The following is a 22,327-nucleotide window of genomic DNA, read 5'->3' on the forward strand; positions in this document are numbered from 1 at the left end:
GAATGTACAGAGACAAGAGTAAAAACAAAGAGAGATTAGAAGAGAAAATAACAGAAATAAGGATAGAAAGTTCAGCTTGCAGCTAATGTACAGCTGTTGCAGTGGCTGTTGTAGGTGACAACGAAGAAGAAATGCAAGCAAAATGACCAGCTGTGAGCAGCTGCTGTCAGACTCTCTGAGTCCGCGCTGGAAACACAGAGAGTCCACTGGACCTTTGACAGTCAGTAGAAGCACATTCATGGCCCTGTGTAAAAGTTTCTGTCTGGTACCTGTGTTGTAGCTGAATTAGCAGCTCCACAAGAGGCTCTCTGGTGTGTGTGTGTGTGTGTCTGTGGGGGAGTGTCAGCACGTAGCCATTGCCCTGCTGTTTATCATGTTAACGTTTACCATCGTCAGCCCTGAATATCTTGTTAAGCTCAGAATATAGCAGTTAGTTATCCGCAGGCCCATGTGTTGTGTTTACTGCCACAAGGAATAAATCTTTGGGTTATTTGCATAACCACAGTTCTCAGAGTAGCACGATGTCGCCTTTTTCTTGTCTCTTATCAGACTTGCTAACGCTACCAGCAGCTCTGTGTCAGAGGCACAAACTGAGGCTAGAGTTAGCCAGTGTTCTGATATTTATACTTGGCCCGCAGCTGATGTGAAATATACCTTGGAGTCTTGCCTGTTATGTCAGAATTCGGCTGAACTGAATTTTCAAATCCAAACAGACAGAAATAAGCTAATTTTGTATATTAGAAATATAAATAAATGTAAATATCACCTCAAAAATGACACACAAGGCTTTTCAACTATTTGAAATCAGCTCTTTATTTTTTTGTTCCCTTTTTTTTGTTCAACAACTTTTATTTTGTGTGTTAGAAATGGTAAAATGTGAAAGCTGTTTGATACTGTGGAGCAGACAGATTGTTTTTGGTTGCCAGTTTTTAGATAAATTTGGTCAAATCTCAAAATTAGAAATTAATGATACAGTAATTATTGAGGGCATTCTCCTATTTCATCATCAGATACTGGACATTCTCATTTTCTCAAATCCATTCACCAGTTAAAATCTAGCCTATCTTGGGGATGTAAACACTGCTACTGAGGTCATCTTGTACAATAATTTGCACCAGATTGGCTGTGCACAACTTTTGTAAGATATCATAACACAATATTAATTACTGTCAATATTAGGTAGATCCTCTGTATTTTAGACAGAACAAACAGTCATTGGCAACTTCTGTGTCGTGGTATTGGGTTGGGTAATTCAGAACCTCTTCTTGTATTTAACAAAAGCTTACAAAGATGGCAGCCATGGGTTCTATTTTGTGGACCATGTACAAAACACGATAATGCCAACTTCAGTGTGCTAATGAATGGATATGTGCCAGTGTAACAGTCATCAGTGTGAAAATTTCCTTTGATGCCTCATCGAGCAGAAAACTCTTAAACAAAATGTTTGAAGTGTCTGCCTGTGTAATAATGATTTCTAATTCTCTTGAACTAATGCAAAATTTGCTGGTAATATTTTTTTGAAATAAAAATAAATTGTGCCCGGAGGGTCAGGCCAAGATTCAAAAGGAGATCACCCAAGAGCAGCAAATGATTTAATAAGCCACCAGCTCCACTAGGGCATGGAGAGGAGCAGAATGGAGAATTTCAAAGTATGTCTAATTAACATCAGTTTATTACTATGTCAATCTTTTCAGCAGGAGCGTGAATGAGGGAGGGTTTAGAAATGTAGAACTGCTTTGCTTAAATATATGGAATAACATTTAACTCCTTAGGTTAATATGGAAGTCTTAACCCAACCTTTGCACAGAGAAAAAATCCTTTTTTCTATCTTGTCACAGGCAGACAAAATATGAATCTCAATCTCTCAAGCTTCTTTAGCTTTGTTAGAATAATCATTAAAAATAGAAAACAACTTCCAAGATTTTCCCATCACCATTATTCCTTAAGGAACGAGTAAATGAATATTTAATATCACTTGCATCTATATGATTGCATAGTAATTATTAGAACCCAAATGCTTGACAAGCTTGGTGTAATATGATTTGTAATATGTTAAATTTGCAGGGGAGACAATGTTGAATCCCTCAGACACCATGTTTTAATCTTATGTTGGTTTCTCATTAACACAACTGTGTCTACAGAGACAAGAAATGTCCTTAACAGAAGGGACCAAATCTTAAAGAATCACAAGTAAAAGCATTGAGCAACAGGAGCAGTTAACAGGTCTCCTCTAACATAGCCGTGGAGAACATAATGGTTTATTTTCTACTTTACTGCAGCATGATCTTATTTATGTTTTGTTCAATTCAATAAGCAGATAGTCAATTGACTTTTTTGACCATTCTTTTAATTATTTTAATAACCAAATTGCAAAAAACAAATACTAAACACACTATTCAATTATACAATAACCAAATGTGAGTTTTTGGATGCAGTACACGAGTTGATGATCCATCAACATGACAAGACTTATCAGCAGATGTTTCCTTAGAAATCCTGTGTTATGTCTACGGCCTCTTTTTGGTCAATATATGCCAAAATAGTAATTTGGTCAGTACATGCCAAAATGCTTCCACAAAAGGCTCATTTTAATTTTAGTATATTCTTCCTGTAGTCTCCTCCTGGATTATCTCTCTGATTAAGTGACTCTTTTATCTTGAGGTGTGGTGGCAGAACAGCTATGGTGGTGTAAAGGAGAGGGATCTTGCATCAGCTTGTGGTCTGGACATTAAGTCATTTGTAGAGTCAGTCACATGTTTCATAACATACTTGAGTAGTTTAAGAAATTCATCCATGAAATCATAATCGAAATCACATTGAGATGCAAGAAGCTACATTTAGAGTTTAACTGAGTTCAACAACAGCAGCAGTGTGGAAACTTCAACAGACGTGAAAAAATTTGGTCCTCCTGCTACCTGCCAGTGTTGGACTCATTACTCAGTCAAGCAGTAATACATTAACCATCATTCATTTTCCATTTCAAAAGAAATTGCTTTACTTATTACTCACTGAGAGCAAATCTGTTACACAATTTGTCATATTAACTTTTCGTTACTTGTCTATAATTGCATTAATGTTTATCCCCAAATTTATATCTTTTACCTCTGTGGTTTTTGTGAATTTGTGACGATAACTATCCATGTAATATCCACCTTTTTTCCATAAAATTGTGGTAATTTTATGTCATTTGTCATCTGTTAGCCTTTCAGTATAAGTGGATAATGACTGATTGCAGAAGACAACTGTATAATTTAGCTATTTGATAACAAAGTTAAAAACTTATGTTTTGATTGGTAATTGGTTCAACCACTTATTAACTGTTACTGCCTATCAGGGATGTACATCTCCACCACTGAGGCTGATGTGATACGCATCTCGATGCATTGCCAATGATCTGATAAAAATACATATGAAGCAACTACCAATGCGATACGATTCGATTCACCCCTATTGTAATATAGTGCGATTCGACACGATTTGATTCAACACAATATGATTCAACGCGATACAATGCAATTCAACGCAGTGTGAAAGAATGATGCTGTGCAGTTCAATATGGTACAGAGAGTTTGATTTTATTTCTTATGCATACAGCAAATCATAAATTGGCTAAAAAAAAGTGTCATTTTTACCCAACATATTTGTTTATCTAGTACTGCAACTCAGTAAGACTCTCATTTATGCTGTTTCTTTTCAACCTTTAAAAAACACTTGGACGTTCACAAACAGGCTTTTTCACGAGTCCTTTGTAGTGTAGTGTTCTCTGCTTCCAGTTAATAATGCAGTAGACTTTTATAACACCTCACACAATTAAACAGTTAAATAATTTAAGGATGCTCAGGATTAACAATGAAGCATAGTGCAATGTGCTGTAATTACTTCCAGCAGACGGATGTGATTAACACTCTTCCAGCAGGTAGGCTAACTGCTTAAAAATGTAAAAAAAAAAAAAAAGGTAAACTATTATTGGCAGTCACAGGCTGCTGTAAACACCAGTCTCCCTGTCATAACACCTCACACACTAAATTTAACTAAGTATGTCCTACTTAAGGTTTTTCTTCAGGAATATTAGTTGATCTACGTGATCAGGATAAAGAAAACTGCGCTGTGCTGTAACTATGTCACCAGCTGTGCTAAGTCTTTCAGAGGGTACAATTGTTACTGGGATGGACATGTAACTCTTTGCTAATGCTGAAAGCAGTGGAAGATCCACTTGTTTTTCCCACCACTGCAACACACAAGGCACTAGCTACAGTATACCGAGTATATTCTTACCCCTCCATCCATCTTCGCCATCTCTACTGTTGTCCTCTTGAATATCATGTCCTTGGTGTTGTTGTCATCCAGGAAAGCCAGGTCTCGGATCAAGTGCCGAGGCATAGTGGAGGAAGCCTTGGAGATATGTGTCGCTACCATCAAAGTCCTGTCTGAATCGCTCCTTGATCTGGGAAATTACCAGTATATCACTCTAATCTGGCTGGAAATGCCTCTGCAGTTTGGCCTGGATTGGGGAGATCATTGAGATGGTGAGTTTTTTTTCCCTCACTGAGGAGTGTGGTTGTCACTTTCAGAGGGGACATTAATTTGATGACCTCTTGGTTCAGTGTCATGTCTTTGTCTGTCAGGCTGGCCATGCTTTCTCCCCTCTTTATCTTCCTTGACAGCAGGGTGCTCAACACGGCAGGCTTCTGCTCCCCAAAACGCTCCAACATGTCAAGGGAACTGTTCCATCTTGTGGAAACATCATGGACTAGCTGCATGTCACGTAGAACTTCAGTTGCTTTTGGGCTTCTGTGAAAAAACTTACCACCTTCCTCACTTTCGCCAGAAACTCCGACACCCTGTCCACTTTCAGGGATTTTTGCGAGGCCAGATTTAATGCGTGTGTGATGCATCACGCATGTGGGTCCATCTGTGCACCAACTCCAGCCAGTATCATGTTTTTTGTGTTAATTGTGACTTGTCTTCGACGTTCCACTTGCAGAAAATGTCCTGCATTTCTAAATAATAAAGGCATAGGTCCTCTGCTAATAATGATATATAAATAAATCAGATTTAACCAGTGCAAAGATGTTAGAAGTCAGGCAACTTGAGTTCATCCAAATTGTATCCGGTGCACACTTTTAATCGGGGCAATCACATTGTGAACTTTTATGCTGGTGCACTGCTGCGGATAATTGAATCTTACCATCCCTACTGCCTATAAATGCCAAATAGGGGGACTTAAAGTAAAGTTTTACATAAAATTGTTCATAATTGAAATAGCAATTCATTGAATTTCTTGACTGGGAAATGTACAATATGTGTAACAAACAACAGTGTGAGTGAGTCATTGGCTCTCTCAGTACATGTTCTAGTTCCACCTACTGTAAGTTGATTTGGTGTCATACCTCAGGACGCCTGTAGTGAGAGCAAAGACCTTAAATCACCCACGACCCATTATTCAAAACTAATACAGTTGTATTAAAATAATCCAGATGAATGATTTAATGTTGCACTTTTGAATTGTAAAGTGGTATACATTATTATGATGACACATTTGTTTGTTTCTTTTAACCCCCCCCTCCTCCCCTGCCATCACATATTTACTGCTTGAAAGTCCCCTGGCACCCTTTCCTCAGAGTACACTCATGTTTACAGTGAAGGGCCCCCCTGTCAATTTACATAAATATATCCCTGCACCAATGGGGAGGCAGGAACAAAGTGGCTGCATCCGTAAGGTAGCAGACTTTAATCCCCGACAGAAAAGGCAACATCCCTGTGTGCTTCTGCATCTATGCCTTCATGTTAAATTCATGGTGCAGCAATGTGCACTGGTCAATACACACTGATATAGTATAGTTACACTCGTTCTCAGTGGGTGTGCAACTCTCCAGAACATGGTCATGATTTAACAGGAGGGCTCATTTAAAACCACACATCCAGGAAACCCCAAGACAGCACTACTAGAGACAGGTAGGGTATTTAATTCAGGTGGATATCAAGATTAAACAAGACGCATACACATCCATGCACATGCAGAAACACAATAAGTAATCCCATAGAGAAACTGTAGATGTAGTGTGTTGATGTTATGGTTGGCATATGGATAGTTATGTGTTTGCTCTGACCAAATATAAAAAACTATTTTATTTACAGTTAGTCAGACTGTCATTTTGTAAGGAATTTATACAAGATCTCACCAGGAAATCTGGTGTAAGTTTGTGCCAGTGTGTTTTAATTATGAGCAAGGAACTGTCACAAGCTGTTCAGGACTGTTACTCATTACATTTTCTGAACAGGAATTTTCAATCTTTCAATAACTTTAAATAATACACATTCATCCTGGCGTGAGCTTTCAATTTTGTCCAATACCCACAATGTTACAGAAAAAAATGTTAAAATCCAAAGAACACTTGTAAATTTAAGAAAAATTGGCTGAATAATTTTCAGCATTTTAATGGAATTAAATGTTTTTTACATTAATATTAAACTGAACTCATTTTTGCATTGTACATTAATTCCCACTGAGCATCTTAAATCTCTTACCTCCTGCATCTGGATGTTTTATGCTTCCAAAGTTTTCCGAGGCTCCTGCCATCTCATCTCCACTCACATTTTAGCCACATGCACACACATGCACATACACTCTTTGGGTCATTGCTGGTTCTGCTCTATTCCTCATCTACCCTACCTACTCGTAGAGAGACATTTTCATTGGAGAAAGAACTGCAGACCCTGGATCTGTGCATATGGACAGGATGCTTCTGCTTCTGTTTGTGGAATCTGTAGCAGGTTGATTTCACTTTGCCCCACTACATGTTGTATGAGATGTTCTTCTGACATCTCATCATTTTTATTCACATCTATCTTAACATTACCAAAAGAGTTATATCAAATGAAACATATGGAGAAAATAATTTGAGACACTTGCAGTTTAATATTTTAGACAGAATAAAATACTGTAAGAAAACATCTACAAGGAGAAATATGCCTGTTAACGTTATAAGTGCACTGGCAGATTCCAAGAAGAAATCCATAGATCAGATTGTGAGACAGCTGCAACGATACTGCCATAAAAAGCTACGCAAATCATATTCATTGAATTACACAAATTACAGATGTAGTTGAAAACCTCTGAAAACGTGATGATGAATCCCTTTTTTTTTAACTTCTGGCTGATAATTCATCTGACTACACTGGCAAAGTATTGGGCTTGTAAAAAATGCATGAATTACTAATTAATGAGGCATTCTCGCGACATTTACATATTCATAAAGGTGTGTAATTCACATATGCATGAGAGAGCTGAGTGATCGCTTTGAGAGAATAACGCATACTCCAAGAGACAAACCTTTATTTTCGTAAATTCTTCAAAAAACTGGGGGAGCAGGGATGCTTTTAAAAAAACATTACGCATTTATTCTTCCCCACAGAAATGCAGTCAAATGCTTTGGGAGACAAATGCACTGAGGAGATGCAATGATGTGAAACAGTATGCAAAATTACATTTTCTGAATTATTGTCCCGTGTGGATTTTCAAAAGTTCATTTAGCAACCCAGTGTTCCTAACAACTGCTCAGAAAATCTGATTGATTTACACAGAGAGTCATATGTTTTCAGCATCATCACAGTGGAGCAAGAAAATATGCAGCACATCTGACACATTATCATCCATAATATATATTTTTTTCTTTTTGCCTTCTTTTTAATAAGTCTGATTCAATAATATTACAGAGGTCACATTTTATTTCAAGTCACAATAAATAGTTCATGGCCCAGACATTACATTTAATGTAAAAATTCTCTTAAACTGTTAAATTCTCTTAAACACACAGTCCTCTCCTGTTACTTCTCTTTTGTTTTACATGGTTATCTGAAAACTTTCTGATACTTAGAATAATAATAATAATAATTAATAACAATATAATATAATTATTTACTTTTTAGTATAGCTAAAATCAACCAATAGCAGTGCCATGATGTCAGCCTTTTGGAGACAAACCATTCAGATGAAGCAGGTCCAAGATGGTTTGGCTGGAGTCGAGGTCTGTCCCGTTTCTGAAAGCGCCTCTGCATTGTTTCAATCTTCTCACAAGGGCTTTGTGAAAGCTGTCCCAAATATGGGTCAAAAAAGCACAAATAACATTCAGATGGTTTCTAGGCTTTCCTCACAGCTATGCACCAAAGAATGACAAGTTCAACAAAACCATGTCGAGTTTTTCACCCTGTGCCATTGTCTTTCCACATTAACTCCAAGCTGGGCCTTTTCAGCCAGGCCAGGGTTGTGTCAGGCCCATTCGGACACAGCCCAGCTCTAAGCAGCAGGCTTGGCCTATTCAAAATACCATGCAGAGTCTGATTCACTCCTTTATTCCATTACAAAAAATGGCTCTTGGATGCATTGTACAAAACATCTAATGGGAAAGAACACAAAGTAACAAGTGAGAATGGACCATGTGGCCAAGTGGACACATGAATTAGGAAATAAGTGAGTAAAAGTGAAATCCTCTGTGCTCCAGGGTATTGTTTTAGCCAAGAACAGGAAGAAAGAAAGAAAGAAAGCTATATTCCCGACAACAACAACAACAACTAGACAATAAATAAAACAAAGACTTCTGATTATAACTTAAGAAACAAAATGTGGACAAGACAACAATTTTAAATAACCAAGAAACCATAGAATAACTCGTCAGCAATTGAAAGGGGTCTGAAATCCATCCATCCATCCATTTTCTGCCGCTTATCCGGGGCCATGTCGCAATGGCATCAGACTGAGTAAGGAAACCCAGACATCCTTCGTCCCAGCAACGCCCTCCAGCTCCTCCTAGGGGATCCCAAGGCATTCCCAGGCCGGGGCAGACCCAGCGTGTTCTGGGTCAGCCCAGGGTCTCTAAAGAGTTGGACATACCTGGAACACCTCCAGAGAGAGGTGTCGAGGAGGCATCCTGACCAGGTGCCCAAACCACCTCAGCTGGCTCCTTTCAATGCGAAGGATCAGCGGCTCTACTCCGAGCTCCCCCGGGTCTGAAATGTCTTTCAAAAACCAGGGTTAAACAAAAATAACAAGGAATTTAAAAAAAAGAGGATAGAAGAGGAATAAAAAAAGAAATCACAGAATGAAAAATTAGTTCATCTAAATATAGAACAAAAGAGAGGTGAAGTTCACTGAAGACGTAGTAAAGCTCACAACAAGGATGGCATTTCTGGATGCTTAAGTTTGAGGTTAACCTTGCAGGACTTTTGGAAGGCACTTCTGAGCATCAGGTGCAGGGTTTTGGCAGCTGCACAGGGAACCTGGTGGGTCAGCCCTTCTCAGGGAGCTGCTTCTCCACACTAATCTATTTTAAACCATCTGTGAAATTAGCAAGATTTCCTAAGTCCTTCACCTCCAAGGATTAAAACATTGCTAAGGGTCTGGGCTGTTCTTACATACTGTTCTTGTATACATGTTTGATGACTCTTGAGATCGATCCCATCTTCTTTCCTTTAACCTGAGCTGAAAGTTACATTGATATAAAGAGTATAAAAATCAGGTCAAGGGGTGTATCTACGAACATGGAAACACATATGGATGAAAAATTGTATCAAGATAATTTTTACCTGAAGCCTAAAAAGCAGAACAAACTCTTACATAGGCAGGTGTTACACATTCCTACATCCAGTAACATTGGGGAGACTAAGTTTCAGCTGTTTTTAAGAGCCATACCAGGGCACTGCAGTACCTCTGCCAAAGCCAGTACAATGAAGTCATGAGTCAACTCTAATGAGAAAATCAGATAAATAGCAGCTGTTCTTGGGGAAATGGAGCTGTCTGACAGATTCACTGGGTGCAACGGCTGTAGCATTGAGCAGATCCAAATGAGTAAAATATTGTTCCAGGCGCCCCTCACTGCTCTCCTTCCCTCCGGTGTTTAGTCATCAGAGTTGTGAAATAGCAGTCCTGCCGCTACACGACAGCATTGCTGTATTAATTATTATCCGCTGTTCAAACATACACATCTTTGTACAACAGTGACAGTTCATTCAACCAGGCCACTTACAAACAGCAGCAGCACTCCCCATAGCTCACTAGGCCCCCGATTACTCCACCCAACCTCTTACTTGGCACACACAAAAATCTATGGGTACAATGTAAAGCAAAAAACAGCTCAAAGAAATTAAAGAAAAAATGTCCCACACTCACGATTAAAATATCACCTGCTCAGCAGTGTTTTAATGTTGCGCACTCACTCGCACAATAATGCTAAGACAAATACACAAAGCACAGAGCTTTTCTCTATGCCATTAGTTGTCATGCAGGCTTGGAAAATTACTGTAAGATTTATTGTGCAGAGGTATATGCCTACTTTTCCATCTACTGCTGGAGGGAGCTTACACAGACATCTATTACAGTCACTTCAGTTAAACTGTAGCTTTCATTTGCCCTGTGGAAAGCAGCATACAGTACAATGGTGATGGACAAAGTGATTGACGAGGACAACAAATGAAATTGTTCGTCCAAATGGTTAAAAAGACTTAAGTTCCAGAGACTCTTATGTTTTTCTTTTATTGATTTTCTTTTCTGTAGATAAGTACAGCTAACACAGAGCTAGAACAGTAAATCAGCAATGTGTGTATTGACTTGTAAAAACACAAAATTTATTTGAAATGTTTTACCCATTGCATCAAGAAAGACATTTAAAATGCATGCAGGGTGTAGAACTCATACTAATTATGATGATAATGAGCAAGAGATGGCAGCAATCCAGAGAAGAATGATGGACATAGTCTGGGCTTACAACTCTCAAGATGACCTCTGGCACACGCATACAAACCCACACACCTGATTCACTGAGCACACACACACACACACACACACACACACACACACACACTGTTCTTACCTCTTAATTTCTGCCTTCAGTAGGTCAGGGATCCTTAGGGCGTGCGCATGTGCAGATCAGATGTTGAATAAATACGCTCTTTAGGTTGAATCTGCCAAACCGCCGTTGGCTCTGATGGCAATATCTATATTTCCAGATATAAATTTAAATTGCTTAAAAACTTTGATGCTGTGCCACCTCAGGTTGGCTTGTTCTATTTTTTTAAAATTCTGTGTGTATGTCATACTCTATGTGTCAATGTCAACATGTCAACGTTTAGTTTTCTTCTCATATCATTTGAGACTTGACAACTGTACACACAACATAGTAGGCATGACATGTACCATGACAAAACAGAAAAACTGAACAATGACTACATTTTTGTTAGAGATGGGCATCCTGACATGGCGTCTAGTAGCTAATGTTAGCAGGTTAACTAGCCAAACACAACAATCAATAAAAGATATATAATTGACTGTATACAAAACAGTAGTAGGGTGTGGGAACACCTATAGTTTATCATCAGCAGGCACATGCATCCATACATTTTTTTGCACATGCTCTGTAACAATAATCTGCCAAAAGAACAAACAAATACCTGCATACTGCTGGAGCATGATGACATCTATAGTTTCCCAATCAGCATCTGCAGTCTATGTTTGCAGGGGTTGTCTTTTTCTTTTCACCTTTAAAGAAAGTTTCAAGCTCCTACACTCGTCCTACACATTGGCTCCCTCTGAGCTACCTGCCCGCTCTGCTTGTTTTCTTTGTCACAGTTAGCAGTACCGCTGCTGCCATCCAGATGAGCTGTTACTCGGCCATGCAGGTAGCTAGCTGGCGTGGCTAGCCACTAGCTACACTTAGGCTACGCTCGGACCAATATTTGCACCGTTTACCTCGCAGTTGTTGAGACTGAGGAGAAATAAATACTTGCTTTCCAGACTTTTTTTAAATATATATATATATATATATATATATATATATAATGAAAACGTTTTCATTTGTAATATAATAAATATATATAACAGTTAAATTATCATAATGTAACTGTAACCTTTAAAACAAAGTCACCAATATTTCTTAAAGTCTTCAGTTATTACAAAAAATGAAACACTTTTGTTCATAACATGTTTCCTAAGCTTTATTTTCTCTGTCCTTAATGTGAAGTTAATGGCAGTTAATTTAAAATCAATGTGCATTAATTAATTAATACCAGGAAAAAGCCAAATGTGTAGGCAAGCATAACAAAGGCATAAAATATTCTGAGATAGTTTTAAGAATGTCACATTGTGACTTTATTGTGCAGTACCATCTCCATACTAGCTCATTATGTGATGAATTCATATTCCAAAGGGGACTAAAATGAGTGGAGAGTTTTCATTCCACACCTGCCAAGGCGTTCATACACACACCATTCAGATGTCTTACACAGCCAACTAATACAGAACAATAATAATAGCAATACCTTTTATATAAAAAAGAATTACTCAAATCTTAAAACAAAATGTCTCTTTAATTTGTAAGTGTCAACAGCAGTACAAAAGATGGAGTGATGTGAGAAGCTTTCTGTAACACAATTTCTGTCTCTTTTACAGAAAAGGAGGAAATTCTTGAGGTAAATGAGCTTAAACAGGCAGTTATTCAGCCCCCTGTTGCATTGTTACAATGGACTGAGATATACAGAAAATGGTGTTACATTATAATATGCCTGAATTGATCCTGTGGGGATAATTTAATCATACACAGTATACACATCTCCATGATGCCTAGATGCACCCAAATGTGTCACTCATTGGTTTGTTTTTACTTGATATAGTGTATTAATACTACCAAAGCCGAGGAGATTGCTCTCCACACACACCACTGTAAAATTATTCACCTTAAGTTTACCTCACGTCAATACTGCACATGGAAACCAAAGACTTGCTGGTGTACACTTTGAAGCCAAGCAAAACAAAACAAACATAAAAAAAAAAAAAATTAGTAACATTTTCTTTTTTTCTTTTTAGCAATAATACCCCTAGCAAATAATTGATCTTTTGTACTGTATAAAGAATGTGAACACAAATGTGATGGCAACATTTTTTTTAAGTTGAATTAAAAACTTTACATTGGACTGTACAAGATATTATGATAAACTATTTACATATTCAGACATAAACTTTTTTTTAAAAGCAGCAACAGACACTATGTATTTCATTTTCTCTAATAACACCCAAACAATACTTGCCATTGGCCTAGGTACCTGCCAGGAAAAAAAAAAAGAGTTCTACGCAGAAAATTGTATCAGACTGCCAGCAATTTCAAAAAAACAGCTTCAGTGATAGAAGAGCCACACACAGTGTTGCTTGAGAGACAACTCTAAAAAGCAAAGTACCAAAGACAACTATAAATGTTGCCCCGAACAACAAATTTTACACTTCTGAACAGCAGCTAGCATGTCAGTCCAGCATGTCAGTGAATTGTGCTGATTAAATTAACACAGAGAACATTCCCACCATATACATCACAAAATTCAGACAGAAAAAAAAAAAAAATCAAATTACAGTAAGTAATGTTGAAACAGCATACAAGCTTTTGTCTTCAGTTGTTCATTCAAACCATTTGCATGTCTAACAAGTGGATTAAGAGAAAACAATTGTGAGGGCTACATTTGCAGATGGCTGGATAGTCATGAACATGTTCATTAAAAATCAGCAACATACAAAAAAAAATGGCAAGGATAGAATAGACTAAGAATAATGCACAGTGTTTGTGCATTTTGCCACATTAAAACAAATAAATATATGCACGTTCCCACCTTTCAAGAGTATAAAAACATCACGTGTTTAAAACAATCATTCTTAATAACACATTTGTTTATTATGATAATGTAAATGCAAGCCAAATGCATGCACATTTTTCAGGATGATATCAGCTCTTCATAAGAAATTTGCCACATACTATGAGCGCTGTATTAAACGCAAAACACGAGTGAGGATATACAGCATACCACCTAGATTGTATCATGATTGGAAACAAATTATTGAGTAGTTCTTTTACATCAAGTGCTTGTTGTTTAAATGAGTACCTTGCTTGTAATGACTCCTTTTATATTAACAAGTCTAATAAGTGTAGCTTTCATTTTGATTGGTTCTTTGAATAGTCCAGGGAGGATTATCAAAACATAAGCAAATGAGGTGCTTCTCTCTTTCTCAGGTCCAATACTGCTTTCTTCCAATAAGCAGAAAAATTCAGCATCTACATGAGGTACAGTGACTTGTCAGGTTTTAAAAACATGAAACCACGTACAAAAATAAAACATAAAAGAAAATAAAATAGAACAGCCAAATACATAACTTATACTTCACTAAATACTTGTGAACAAAAATATATTTCCTATGTTATATTTACAATAAAATCTAAATGAGATGGTGAATTCACTGAAAAACATTTTTTAGCTCCAATTCATCAAACATGTTTTTTTTTTTTCTATTTCTCTGATTGTCCATTTGTTGTTTTTTTTTTTTACTGACAATTTTAGAGCCAGCAGTGGCTAATAATAAATACAATATGTTGATACTCTACAGTTTCAAAAACAATATGCAATGCACTGAAGTCTGAAGTCTGGTGTTTCACGGCTAACCAAGCCTGCTGTTGAATTTTCTGCTCACTTTCTTGTGCCGAGTCTCTCCCCTAGGCAGCCCTGAAGCTTAAACAAAGTGTTCATTCATCACATGTGTCTTTGCATAAATAAACAAAATAAGTAGACAAAAAAAATGACTAAAATCTGGCAACTGTGAGAGCAAACCCACTTGAGTCCAACTGGAGAATTTTGTTAATTCATGGTGTTTTTCCTCAAACAGCTTCACATTAATCAGAATTGATAAAAATACAATTTATATCCAGTGCTTATAACACTTATGAAACATTGTCTCCTCGTGAGTTCTTGTTTGTCATTTTTTTCTTTCTTTTTTTGTCTTTTTTTTGTCTTTTTTTTTTCGCTGTATAAGCACAGTCAAGTTTCAGTTCCGTGAAGTCCTTTTTAAGTACCAGCCCACTAAATCTGTGTGGCATGGTCATGAAAATATTTACAATCACATACAAATCAATCTAACCACCAGCAAACAGGAGCAAAAACAGGTTGACTTTGAGGGAAATCCACTTGGGTTGTTTGTAGGAGAGCATCCTTGAAATAATTTGTACCTCAAAATGAGAACAATGTAGAAAAGATGTGATGAAAAGAAAAAAAAGGAATTATTAATGCGGTTAAAAAAACCTAAAAGACTTAATATAAATGCTTCCAAAAGTAGAAACAATGCAAGCCTGCGATAAATGGGTACTGACAATAAGAGTACACGAGTTAAGAGTACTAAAGAGATATAAAGAGCCATCTGTACCAATTAGTTAGGAGAAAATGCAGTGACCAGCAGTGGGGATCTTGACCAGTTAAAGCCAGTGACCAGCCATTTAGATCCTTCAAAAAGCTCTGCGCGTTTTCTGAAATGGACAGGTTCAAGGGCAAGGGAGGGGAATAGCTGGACTCATGCATTAATAATGCTGTATTTCAGATGATACCCAGTCGTCAGTCATTTTAATAATCCCCCACAGCTTGATGTACTTGTTCCATCTGCTCGCCAGTGCCTGGTGATTGGGCCTGGGTGGGAGCCCTGTTGAGGCCTTACTTCCAGCACTTTGATGGAGAGCACAATGAGGGACACACACCCCATTTTTATTGTTTCTCACCCTTCCCTGGTGTTTTCTCCTTCTCTGAGCCAGATGGCGCCCCCTGGGTGCTGAGGTTGCTACGGGCAGGGGTCAGAGCAGGGCATGGCAGGGAGGGGAGCCACTTAGACCTTCTGCCCTGTAAAGAGGATCTGAGTCTCAAAATCAAGGCCTTGCCCATGTGAGGAGCTTTATCTATCTGCAGTCTCAAGAAGGTCAACGCTTGTCATCTTTTTAGCTGAAAATAGGATAAAGAATTTGTGCCCCTTGTGTCGGAGTCATTGCACGCGTGTGTCTTTTTAAATGTAAGAGATAAGTGTGTTCCAAAAAGCTGATAAGATTGTTAAAAAGAACAAAATAAGGCTCAAAGGTGACATAATGAGAATTTGCATAAGTGCACTATTGCAAAAATCAGTGTTTTAAGTTGCCTTTGTCATGTGTACATGACAGGGTAGTTTAAGAAACAAACATATGATTTTAGCCTTTTTCTGTTTAGAAATATACTCATAAACTGCCACTCCTCTTAAGACTACTGCAGTAATCAACTCATTGCATCAACCCAATGACCGTGCTCTACTTTAAGACTTCTTAGTGTCACTTTAAGATTTACAATGTCTAAAAAGAATTAAGATTGGAAAAAATGACGTTCTAAGACCTAAGACTTTAAACTTCCCTTCCAAATGGGGCTAAAGCGTTTAACAGAATGTACTGTTGCTACACATTGTACAACATCAATTTGAGATTATAATGCCCCCAAAGCTGCCTTTTGCTGCTGTTCCAATCCCACAGATTGGAGGCCTTTGGCCCTTCAGCGTTCTGGCCTGATTACAATCACTCAGATTAAGAACTTGGTGAGTCAAACTGGGTTGTAGAACTGGAAATGAGTGAAGGATGCCACAGCACTGGGCAGTCCAATGTGGGCCGGGATAAGGAAATGAAAGGGCTGGCCAGTTTCATCGATGATCACTGCATTGGGCTCCCCAGAGAACAGCTAGCATTACAAGCTACCACCCAAAGATGTCACATAACCTCCTGAAGAGCCTGCTGCCTACAAGTTCCTGAGTTTTATTTGTTTATTTTGTTAGGGTAAATTAGAGAAAGACTGGATAATGAAGCTGCATTAAGAGATCAAGAGATTGTCTAAGACTCACAAAGCCTCTCCCAAAACACTTAACAGAATTTAGAAACAACTTGAAATGTTTGGCACTTCTGCACTAAATTATGCAGTTTGTGTAATAACAATAACAAAAACCCCACAAATAATAATAATAATAATAATAATAATAATAATAATAATAATAATAATAATAATAATGATAATGTGTTACTTTGCCTCTGCAATACGTTGGAATCACTCCATGTGAATTTTGAGATATTTTGTACTGGTAATATTTTACTCTTGATTAAAAACATTCACAAGCTGTTGGCTGGCACACTATACCTGAGTGAGAATATTATTCCCATCTTGAACAGTTATGTAATATATCAAAATCATCTAATTGAAGAGAAAAACACGGTAAATGACTGTAAGAATTATAGGTTCATATCAAATGCTCAATTTCAAGTTCCATCTTTTGTTCTAGGCAATAACCATATTGTTTAAATGTCCATGATCACAATGAAAAAATAAACAATGAGATTAAAAAAAATCATAATTACCACAACCAAACTGCTTCACACACTTGAAGAAACACTTAAGACCAAATAGCTTTTGATTCTGATGAAGCCACATCTGCATGCTGGCTCATAAATGATATATCATCATTTCTTTTTTTTCTTTTTTTTTCTTTTTTTTTTTAAACCTTTGTGGTGTAGTTTTGTTCTCTTTTGCTCTTTCCCTCCCTCAGATCAGACCAGCCCCCGGGCGTCCTCCTGAATGACTGTTGTGTCTGCGTTGGCCTCTTCGATTAAAGAGGCCTCAGTTGGCGCTGACTGGCTCTTGTGTCTCATTTTCACTACTATAGTCTGATTTCGGCTCATCCTCAAAATCCTCGTACATGTCCATCTCATCCTCGCCATTGACGGGCTCACTGTTGTTTGCTATGGTATTGGGCTCCAGCTTCATGTTGTAGGTGCTCTGAATGACAGGAATGGATGGCTCGGGACTCGCTGAGGCACTCGAGCACTCTGATGTCATCTGAGGTGAGGGTGTAGTAGTCGCCATGGTGATGGCCCCGGGATAGACCATGCTGGCGCTGGTGGTGATGGGAATCTGTGGTGGCTGCCTGGATGTAGGAGAAAGAAATGATATTGAGATGAATCACATTTCTCTCTTTCTTGTAATCCAGTACCAATTTGACCTTCAAAAAAGATCAGAACAAATGGAACGAATGCTGAAAGAGAGTGCTGCATAGAACAGTTTCAATATATATATATTTTTTGCTGAAGCATTTTAAATGAGACTGTTGGATTAGGGGTTTCCCGCAGCAGTCCTCTTTAAGCCAGCAGCTCTGTGAAAATGATTTGGGAAAAGAGAGGTTCTCCTGACAGCTCCTGTTTTTAGCTGTTCAGAAATGCTACCCGGTTTATTAGTGACATAAAACCAATACGTGGTTAGTGCTGCTCTTGTCTGCTGTTGCGCTCGATGATTGATACTCCAGCCACTGAAGCTTATGACTGACATGGGAACACCTGGAGAAGGGTTCTCCTGCTAACCACACACAGTAAATTAAAGTGTTAAGCTTCAGCTTGCCGCCCTCCAGGCTTCTGTAAGTCTATACTTAGAGCTTATATCCTGTAATAATGTCTGCACTTCATGCTCCATTTGTAGACTGCTATTGTCTAAAATGATTAAATCACAGCAATTGAAAAACACTTGATTTTGACGTACGTGTCTTAAAACCAATACAGTGAGGTTAACTCGGCACTCGCTTATGAGAAATAGTATTACATTATTGCAAAAACTTTGAGAACAAGCTCTAAGGGAAAAATCTACAGTCCAGTTTAGTATGTTGCAAGCTTGTCTGTGTTAGTGTGGTTAGTTTGCAGGTTTTTCCACTGCTTGCTTACCCCACAGTGAAGAACTGCCTCATCTCTTGTCGCCGTGAGCGCATCATTTGCTTGTATTCTCCTATGCGAAGTTTTTTTCCGTCAATAATGCAGGTCCTCTTGGGCCGTGGCTTGTACTTGTAGTTTGGGTACTTCTCTAGGTGAAGCTTACTCAGACGGGCCTGCTCCTCGTAGTATGGCTGCTTGTCCTGGTTGGACATGGACTTCCACCGAGAACCTACACAATGTGGTAGATTCAGATTTCATAATTTGAAAATAAACAGGAATAAAGCAGTTTTAATAGCTAATAGTGATTTAGACTGATTACAACTAGTTATACATTGACATCTTAACATTTCTGTTAGGAGAACCAATACTGCATGTAAACCTCACAATCCAGTTATATTTTATCACATTGGTACAAACTCAATATATAATTGTACTAAATAAGGGTAGAGGGTTTCAAAATCATGTGCCACATTTATTGTCCGTTCCACACCAGCCTCTTGATAGCCCTGCACAGGCACATTACAGTATCTGAGACGATGTCAGGCAGTAAGGAACAACAAGCTAGCTGTAGTAAATACTGCATCTCTGTGAAGTGTCTTACTAGGTACTGGATGACAGCACTTTTAACAGCTCTGATGTATGGACTTCAATGCTGAGGGGACAAGACCCATTTAGCCTCTGTCATTTTTCATGACAAACACTTATGGTAGTGATGGGCTATAAATCCATCTGTATGCTGAGGTGAACTTATCCACAGCGGTCTATGAGATAACACATTCTGCTCATTTAGATACTAGCTACAGTACAGTACTGTAAACACTTGGTAAGTCTGTAAGATAATAGGGAAATTTAGATGAAGGAAAATCAAAGAAAGTTAAGCACTGGCTTACAGTGATGTTGTGAACAGAAAAATGGTTCTCTACCTCTACAGTGGGTCATACATGAACTTCAGTTTTTAACCATTAGCTGTAAATGCAGCAAATATCACTGTTTTAACAGCCAAAGAGTTAAATGCTTTAAATCCAGCTGAGGTAAAGAGGCAGGAATTGTGTATGAGAAATGGATGATATAGGATGCTGTTTGGGTTCATGGACACATATTTCTATTCATTTCATTTGCCAGCAACATAAGTGCAGATACAAGTAATAGAAATACTTTAACAGGAAAGATAAAGTATTGAAGCACTGAAAAGATGATTTTTATGTCCCTTACATGTGTCTTTACAAAAGCAGTTATATTGTCGCAGGAGACTGGTATCTTGGAATATTTGCTGGATTGACTTGCATTTGATTTATAGAAAATGTCTTACCTAAAATCTTGCTTATGTTGGAATTGTGCATGTCGGGGAAAGCCTGGAGGATTTTGCGCCGCTCATCCTTGGCCCACACCATGAATGCATTCATTGGCCTTTTAATGTGGGGCTCGTTGTTGTTCCTTCCTCGGGATTCCCTGAAGACGCGTGCCTCAGTAGATCCAGCACCTCCTGTTGGCCAACAATAATATGGTTGGGGTTTATCTGTAGAGCCATTGAGTTCCCTGGACCCTGGAATAGCCAGAGCAGGAACAAGAAGAGAGAACGAGGCAAAACATTCATTAAATGATGAGCCATGTTCACTCTCCTTCGTTTACTGTCACCACTGCTATCATCATCATCATCATCATGAACATTGTTTCAGATGAGTGCAAGGCTTCAGACCCTCCTGGAGGGCGTAGACTTTCTATTGAGTGGAAAAACTGACTTGACAGCCTTTTATTTTATGTGCTATAAAAGTGAATGCAATGTTGGTTTAAGGAGGAGCTGCCCTCCTTAACTTTTACTCTGGTCTATCCAAAACCAAAAGAGGACGACCTTGGACTTCAATGGCAGTAAAATGTTTTGTCGGCAAGTGTTCGCACTTCTCTACTCAGCCACTTACATTTCAATTTGACATTCATAGTGTCCATAAAATGAGCAAGTGTGCCAACATAAATGACAAATATGAGACTTGAGGCAGTCTTTAAAAAGAAAATAAACCATTCTTCCAAAGTACATTTGAACACGTATATGCACAAATAAATTCTAGCACTCCATTCCTCTACTTTACTCTCTTTCTCTCTTTCAAGCACACATCCACTCATGCACACGGACACAAACACACACACACACACACAAACCAACCAGGCACATATTTGCGATGAGAGAGTCTGCCGATTCTGCAAAGTGCTGTTTCTCAATCAGGGCATTCACAATCAGCATAAGAGAGTTTCTCTCAGTATTAAACTGTACATCAAACTGATAATGATTTCTGTTTGCATGCGCATTTGCTTCCTTTTATATGTAAGATGTGAAAGAATTAAATAAAAGCAGTATGAATATTTAAACAAACAAAAACATGTTGATAAACAAGGCTTGAAAAATAAGACAAAAAAGCCTTCCATATGCTACGATACATCTTTAATGATCTCAAATCTGGAAAAGAAAGCTTGGGATGACTCATGCATATTTCATCATCCACATGTGAAGCCTTCTCATTAGACCATTCCGCTAGCAGCCTTGGCACACGTTACCTGGGGTTTGATTTCTATTATTATTTCAGATGATAAACAAAATCAAACTCTTAATGAGTAATGGAGGGCTGTGCAGTGACATTAATTCTAAATCCACAGAACCCTCGCTCTGCTCTAATCACTAAAGACGCTGCTGCACCATTTTCAGCCTGATGAGTTTGAGTGTCTTCACTTTGAAAAAGCGTATCTTTTATTCCAAATTATTATAGGAGACAAGAAGGGAAAAGGCAATAAATGTAGTCACATACAGAAATACACACAGGGATGTTGTAGTAAAGGAGCGCCCAACCAGCTCCAGTATAATAGAGATTGAGGTGTGGTGGAAGTTGGTTTTGGTTTATGCTCACAGAGAATGTTTGAGGTCCTGCTGCCCACTAGGAAACCTGTTTCTCCCAGCACAAAGACCCCCTAAATTGATTTTCACCAGCTGTTTGTTGTTTAACAGTCAAACAGCCACATTTATGATCCACAGAAGCTTGACTTTATCTGAGAGGCCAGTGAAAACGATGTTTTCATATTTTCATACTGCACTTGCCACTGCCCAAAGGATTCAGCTCTTACTGTCATATAGTTCTGGCAAATAGAACATCAGTCACAATCAAGTATGTAAATGTACTTAAAATTAGGCAAAAATGCTGCTTACCTTTTAGGTTAATATCTCTAAAATGAGCTAAAATCGCCTTGTGTCATTATTCATTAAAAGAAAATATGACTTTATGCACAAAGTAATATATTTTGACTTTTTTTCTCCTTTTTTTGATTAATCTCCAGATGCTTGAACAGAAAGTCTAATCTACAAAAGCCTGTCCTTTGCAAAACCTAGTCTTATACTACCCCTAAAATCATATCACACATGCATTTAAATATAGGCTATGTACTTACACACGTATAGCATACACACAAATATGAAATCTGAATATTTAATTGGTGTATTTTGTCGGTTTCTTAAACACTTTCTCAAAACCATCTCTTGTTCTGTCTGTTGGCTTTTGCCTCTAGAAGGTGATAGGCCTTAAAGCCATCATGAATTCAGAAATAATACACTACCTTTGCTGCCACCGAAGCCCACAGTACGTTAATTTCATTTAGCATGCACTCACTGTACAGGATGAATTGATTTCACTTTGTTTGGTTTTGACAACCATGTTTATTGTGCAATGAAATGTGGTGTGGCGGAGGGCTGACAGTATCCATCAACGCGGGGCAATCTGCTGACTGCCGGGGCCAGATGAAGG

At 38.1% G+C, this 22,327-nt stretch overlaps 2 protein-coding genes across 13 annotated transcripts in view; one reads left to right on the forward strand and one right to left on the reverse strand.

Moving 5' to 3' along the window:
* Positions 1–22,327, forward strand: part of LOC121896996 — a 235,058-nt gene that overhangs the window by 109,228 nt on the left and 103,503 nt on the right. The window lies entirely within an intron of this gene.
* Positions 14,291–22,327, reverse strand: part of sox6 (SRY-box transcription factor 6) — a 141,058-nt gene continuing 133,021 nt past the window's right edge. For all 9 annotated transcript variants that reach the window (XM_042411170.1, XM_042411179.1, XM_042411152.1 and 6 more), the window contains 3 exons: positions 19,855–20,028; positions 18,558–18,774; positions 14,291–17,773 (listed from right to left, as the gene is read on the reverse strand). In XM_042411170.1, the coding sequence (XP_042267104.1) occupies positions 17,467–17,773; positions 18,558–18,774; positions 19,855–20,028 (698 nt within the window). In that variant the 3' untranslated portion in view covers positions 14,291–17,466. The remainder of the gene's footprint in view (positions 17,774–18,557; positions 18,775–19,854; positions 20,029–22,327) is intronic.

This window comes from Thunnus maccoyii, chromosome 1 (assembly GCF_910596095.1).
Source record: "Thunnus maccoyii chromosome 1, fThuMac1.1, whole genome shotgun sequence".
Taxonomy (NCBI): domain Eukaryota; kingdom Metazoa; phylum Chordata; class Actinopteri; order Scombriformes; family Scombridae; genus Thunnus; species Thunnus maccoyii.